The sequence below is a fragment of the Coffea arabica genome, chromosome 5e (genome assembly GCF_036785885.1).
Source record: "Coffea arabica cultivar ET-39 chromosome 5e, Coffea Arabica ET-39 HiFi, whole genome shotgun sequence".
Lineage (NCBI taxonomy): Eukaryota > Viridiplantae > Streptophyta > Magnoliopsida > Gentianales > Rubiaceae > Coffea > Coffea arabica.
In genome coordinates, this window is record NC_092318.1 from 39412295 (window position 1) to 39419212 (window position 6918).

The 6918-nt window shown below is 40.5% G+C and overlaps 1 protein-coding gene across 1 annotated transcript; it reads left to right on the top strand.

Annotated features, from left to right (window-relative positions):
• The first annotated feature begins 3200 nt into the window (after positions 1–3200).
• On the top strand, positions 3201–5111 carry LOC113687317 (uncharacterized). Its single transcript, XM_027204954.2, has one exon. It carries the CDS (start codon positions 3201–3203, stop codon positions 5109–5111), a length of 1911 nt encoding a protein of 636 aa, XP_027060755.2.
• The last annotated feature ends 1807 nt before the right edge of the window (positions 5112–6918 follow it).

Sequence of the window (6918 nt, forward strand, 5' to 3'; positions counted from 1 at the left end):
AGACAGAAGCAGAAAAAGCTTTGGCTAAAGAAAGAAAAGAACCTTGCTGTACAGAAAATCAAATTCTGTTTCATCATAGAATCTTTGTGTCACTGCACTTTGGTTAATAAAGTTTTCTAATTATAGGATTAAGTGATTACCTATAACAGCTAAAGATTGAAAGACTGGCAACTATGATAAATGGTAGTATGAGATTATTATTGAAAGAGTCATGGTTATTATATCTATGTTAACCTGTTATATTAACCTGACAAGACAAACAAGAAGATTTGTTCAACAACTGAAAAACATGTTTTGGAAGCTTCTGTCAAATTCTCACTTCACTTCACCAAGTAACCAAACGTGTCAAAAATTCATCCCAATTCGCCAAATGGAAGTACTTGAAGCAAGGGAAACATTCTACATGCTTCAATATCAAATTATAATACAACTCCACAATGACATGGTTATCAATTACTGAATTAAGTGACAGAAGGGACCATATGATAGGCTGTCCAACTGAAAGACCGAGGACTTTTTTTTTCTTTTGTTTTAATCCAGTTTTAGATAATACCAAAAGAAAAAGACTTTTACTGAGGCCGTTGGTGGAATTTAGCAGTGAAGAACTGGGAATTTAGCAGTTTAGTACCAACATCTGATACCTGACCACCAATTAATTGACATTTTTGATTGTCGGCCAAAGACATTAACAGGGAGTGATAGGGCAGTATTTGATAGTAATTTTATTATTAATTTCCCCTTTTATCCCTGCTATTTATTATGTTAATCAGTGATATCTACTTATATTTGGTATCTGGACTTAATTTTAGGAATGAAACAGAAAACTACCAAAAAGGAGGGACTTTATAGAGAAAATGGAGACTTCTAAGGGCTTCAACCCTTGGGCCCTTGAATTGGTGGGGGACCACAAAGCTAGTGAAAGATATTTAGTCATTTGGGGCTCCTCAAAGAAAGCAACGTAGAGACACTTGGAACAAGAAACAATTTGGAGACTTTGTCCACATGTGTGGGGACCACCTAGATAGCTTTTAGTCATCTCTCTTTTGGTTCTTTAAAAGGGGACAACGTACAGAAGAAGGGGACAGCTTTTAGTTTCAGCTTTTAGTTCAGTTTTTTTTAGTTTTCTTTCTTTTTCTCTCTGACTGGCCTCTGACACACGCCAAGTGTTTGACAATATTCCCCAACGGGGAAACATCTTTTATTCCTTGCTTTCTAGTAAAAAGGCAATGCCGTTGCAATCATTTAATTCGTGTGGTGATTTAATTATGCGGCGTGGCTAAACCTTCAATCTAGTCAAGGTCAACTCGACGGCGCAGTTCCGAAATTCTGTGAGATCTAATTAGTTTACACGTGTTCCTCAATTTATTTATATTTGCATGCTATCTGCTTGAGTTCTCATGGGATTTATTTATTAATTGGATGTCAAGGGTCCGATGTTCAATGTGATTTATTAATCTCGTGCCAATTTAGTCAATTAAATCCGTAATTGTTTGATTGATTAATTTTAGTGGCAACTGGTGTGTTTACACATCAGGGGAGCGTGCAATCTAATTTAAATAACCCTCGTAGCGTGTTATTGATTAGGGTTAGGTTTTTCTAGTTGTTAATGCAATTGGGAGATTAATTCCTATGATCGTACCTAGGAGTATTTTCTGATTAGGGGTAATCAACGGTCGTACCTTGGTTATCAATAAATTAAGGAAAAATTGGTTGTCAGACTTCGTCAACGACTATAACTAGCCTATCAATACATTGAGTAAGCCTCTCTTGCATCAATGATCGGATAATTGGACTGTGCTTGAGTAGTTGTATCCTTGGCTAGAATTTTTATAAATTCTTGATTTAATTCCTTTTCGTATTCGTGCTAGTTAATCATTTGTTCCAGTGAATTATTTAATTGTTTTTAGTTTAACTCTGATAAAATCCCCCTTATTCCAATTGGAATTTTAAAAGAAACAAATATTCCTAATCCTTGTGGATTCGACCCTACTTTTCACTGTCTACAGAAGTTATATTTTGCTTGAGCAGGTATTTATTATTGCACAGGTTCGGCACCTGTCAATTTTTGGCGCCGTTGCCGGGGACTGGCGTTATTTATTTGTTCCTTTTTAAATCTAATTTGTTTTTGCTTGCTTCCTTTCTCTATTTCTGGTATTTTTCTAGTTTATGCCTCGTTCTTCTCGTACAGGCGACTTAATTTTGACCCTGAAGTAGAGAAGATTGCACGCCGAACTAGGAAAGAGACTAGACAGCTCAGGGAGGAGCAACCCAGTGGTGCACCTCAAGGACTGGATCCGGAGAGGGAATCGTTAAATCTGCATAGTGATCACTCGAGTGATTCGGACCAGGAGGAAGTCACCATGGCAAATGCACGAACGATACGGGAGTTGGCTGCTCCAAACTTGACCCAACAACCTCTCTGCATAACCTTCCCTCGCCTTAGTGAGAATGCAGCTTTTGAATTAAAACCTGGTCTAATATATTTGTTGCCTACTTTTCATGGTCTGTCAGGTGAGGAACCCCACAAACACATGCAGGAATTTGATGTGGTGTGTTCGAGTATGAAGCTTTCGGGAGTAACTGATGAACAAATTAAGTTAAGGGCCTTCCCTTTTTCTCTCAAGGATTCGGCAAAGGACTGGTTATACTGTCTACCTGCAGGCATTATCACCACGTGGCCAGAGATGCAGAAAAAAATTTTTGAAAAATATTTCCCTGCATCCAGAGCTGCTAGTTTGCGAAAGGAAATATGTGGCAGCAAACAATTTCACGGGGAATCCTTGTATGAATATTGGGAGAGGTTCACCAGGCTACGCAGCCGATGCCCTCAACACCAAATAAGTGATCAACTGCTGATTCAGTACTTCTACGAGGGGCTACTGATGAACGATAGAAATATCATTGATGCAGCAAGTGGAGGCGCACTGGTGAATAAGACTACCCAAGAGGCTTGGGAACTAATCGAGCGAATGACGGAGAACTGCCAGCAGTTTGGTACAAGAGAGGATGTTCCTACGAGAAAGGTCAACGAGGTAAGCTCACATTCCATTCAACAGCAGTTATCTGAATTAACCTCATTTGTTCGACAGATAGCTGTAGGAAATGTACAGTAGGCCAAAGTGTGTGAGATTTGTACGAACATTGGTCATACCACTGACTCGTGCCCACAGTTACAAGAGGAGGGAATTGAGCAAGCAAACATGGCTGGTAACATGCCCATGCCACATAGACAGTATGACCCCTATTCCAACTCATACAATCCGGGTTGGAGGGATCATCCAAATCTGAGCTACGGGGGGAATAAGCAACAAAATTTCACCCTCAATAGACAACAGGGCTTCCAGCAACAATATCAACCAAAGAATCAACCCTCCTCTAACCCAGGTATGTCCTTAGAAGATATGGTTAAAACCATAGCCTCTAACACTATGAAATTTCAGCAGGACACTGAGGCCAGCAATCAAGAAATGAGGGCATGTATGCAAAATTTGGAAAATCAGATGAGTCAATTGGCCTCAATTGTCAACCGACTGGACTCCCAGGGAAAGGGAAAACTTCCATCCCAACCTGAGGTGAATCCCAAGAATGTAAGTGCAATGACCCTTAGGAGTGGGAAAGAGGTTGAAGGACCAGCACCAGTGGCTCTGAAGGACAAGAATGAGGACCGCATTGAGAAGGAGCTTGAGGAAGAAGGAACGCCCGACACAAATAAAGAGGTAATACGTACCCCAGTGGTTCCAGTTAAGCCTAACCCACCACCTTTTCCTAGCAGGTTGGAAAGGCCTAAAAAGCAAGACAAGGGAAAGGAGATTCTGGAGATGTTTAGAAAGGTGGAGATAAATATTCCCTTACTTGACGCAATTAAGCAAGTACCCTGGTATGCCAAATTTTTGAAGGACCTATGCATCAATAGGAAGAAATTGAGGGGAGATGAAAGGATAATTGTAAGAGAAAACGTATCCGCGGTGCTTCAAAGAAAACTACCACCCAAGTGTGGAGACCCAGGTATGTTCACTATCCCTTGTAAAATAGGGAACACTAGCATTAGAAATGCCATGTTAGATCTAGGAGCCTCTATAAATGTGATGCCCAAGGCTATTTATGCTTCGCTAAATTTGGGTCCCTTAAAGGAAACTGGCATTATAATTCAATTGGCTGATAGAACTAATGCTTATCCCGATGGGGTGATAGAAGATGTGTTAGTGCAAGTGAACAATTTAGTGTTCCCTGCTGATTTTTATATTCTTGATATGAGTGATGAACATTCTCCAAATCCATCACCAATTTTGTTGGGGAGACCCTTCTTGAGCACTGCTCGTACAAAAATTGATGTTAGTGAGGGCACCCTAACGATGGAATTTGATGGAGAAATAGTTCATTTTAATATATTTGAGGCCATGAGATATCCTTGTCATTCTAATGCTATTTTCGCTGTGAGTGTAATTGACCCTTTGGTGCAAGAAGTATTTGAGATTAATGGCAGGGATGAATTGGAAACAGCAATCACCAAACATTTGGATCTGGAAGCAACTTATGAAATGGAGTTAAATGTCAGTTTGCAAAGAATGGTTGGAGCCTTGCATTCACTAGGCCGAAGTTCTCCAAGGTATGATGTCGCTCCTATATTCGTGCCTGAACCACACCTAAAGCTATTATCTTCTATCGTGCAGGCACCTGAAGTGGAGTTAAAACCTCTGCCCGAGCATTTAAAGTATGCCTATCTAGGTGAAAAAGAGACGTTACCAGTGATAATCTCATCCAAATTATCACCCAGGGAGGAGGATAAGCTGCTACGGGTTCTAAGAGAGCATAAGGAAGCTATAAGTTGGACAATTGCGGACATAAAGGGTATAAGCCCGTCTGTGTGCATGCATCGAATTTGCCTGGAAGAGGATGCTAGGCCGATAAGACAACCACAAAGGAGATTGAACCCCATCATGATGGAAGTGGTCAAGAAAGAGGTAATCAAGCTCCTGGACGTCGGAATTATTTTTTCTATCTCAGATAGCCCATGGGTGAGTCCAGTACAAGTGGTGCCAAAGAAAGCGGGGGTAACTGTGGAAGAAAATCATGAAGGGGATCTCGTTCCAATTCGAAAGCCTACGAGGTAGCGCCAGTGCATCGATTACCGCAAATTGAACGCGGTGACCAAGAAGGATCATTTTCCCCTTCCATTCATCGATCAAATGGTTGAAAGGTTAGCTTGTCGTGCCTATTATTATTTTTTAGATGGTTTCTCTGGTTATTTTCAGATAGCAATTGCGCCAGAGGATCAAGAGAAAACAACTTTCACTTGCCCATTTGGCACTTTTGCCTATCGAAGGATGTCCTTTGGATTGTGCAATGCCCCTGCAACATTCCAGAGGTGCATGATTAGCATTTTTTCTGAATATGTGGAGAGAATAATTGAGGTATTCATGGATGATTTCAGTGTTTATGGTGATAGTTTTGACGATTGCTTAGATAACCTGACATTGATTTTAAAAAGATGCATTGAGACTAACCTAGTGCTCAATTGGGAAAAATGTCACTTCATGGTTGAGCACGGAATAGTCCTAGGACATGTAGTGTCGTCTAGAGGAATTGAGGTTGATAAAGCTAAAATAGATGTGATATCTGCTTTACCTTACCCCGTAACTGTATGGAAAGTTCGTTCTTTTCTAGAACATGCAGGTTTCTATCACAGATTTATCAAGGATTTCTCGAAGATCGGGGCACCACTTTTCAGGCTTTTACAAAAGGATGTCAGTTTTGAATTCAACAAGGAGTGCAAAGAAGCGTTCGAGAAGTTGAAAAAATTACTCACTTCTCCACCTGTCATCCAAACCCCTGATTGGAATCTCTCATTCGAGATTATGTGCGATGCCAACGACTACTCCGTGGGAGCAGTCTTGGGACAAAGGGTGGAGAAAGCGGCGCACGCAATATATTATGCCTCCAGAGCTTTAAATGGCGCCCAACTCAATTACTCTACTACGGAGAAAGAACTCTTAGCTGTTATTTTTGCTTTAGAAAAGTTTAGACCTTATTTGCTAGGTGCTAAAGTAATTGTGTATTCTGACCATGCAGTTTTGAGGTACCTGCTAACCAAGAAGGACGCTAAACCCCGCCTGATAAGATGGATTTTGCTCCTGCAGGAATTTGACTTGGAAATCAGAGATAAAAAAGGAACAGAGAATCTGGTAGCTGACCACCTAAGTCGAATACTGGTAGCAGAGGAGGAATTACCATTAAGGGAGTCTTTTCTTGAAGAGCATTTACTTTCTATGAATTCATCCCCTCCTTGGTTTGCAGATATTGTGAATTATTTGGTTACTGACGAATTGCCCGCAGGTTGGCCCAAGGCGAAAAGGGACAAACTAAAAAGCGATGCAAAGTACTATGTCTGGGATGATCCCTATCTTTGGAAACAAGGTGATGACCAAATAATGAGGCGATGTGTAAGTGAAAGTGAATTCCAATCTATATTGACGTTCTGTCACTCGTTTGCATGTGGGGGTCATTTTGGACCTAAACGGACTGCTAGAAAAGTGTTAGAAAGTGAATTTTATTGGCCTACCTTATTTAAGGATGCTTACTTGTTTTGTAAGACATGTGATAAATGTCAGAGGGTAGGAAATTTATCCCGAAAGGATCAATTGCCACAAGTGCCCATGCTTTTCATTGAAATTTTTGATACTTGGGGTATAGATTTCATGGGTCCCTTTCCAAATTCTTGTGGATTTTTATACATTTTACTAGCAGTGGATTATGTCTCGAAATGGGTGGAAGCAAAAGCCACCCGCACTAATGATTCTAAAGTGGTTGCAGGTTTCATAAAATCTAACATTTTTGTGCGATTTGGAATGCCACGGGCAGTTGTGAGTGATAAGGGGATGCATTTTTGCAACAAGACAATTGCTGCTTTGTTCAGGAAAC

What these genes read in the sequence shown, in the direction of transcription:
- LOC113687317 (XM_027204954.2), top strand. Translation starts at nt 3,201, where the DNA reads ATGGCTGGTAACATGCCCATGCCACATAGACAGTATGACCCCTATTCC.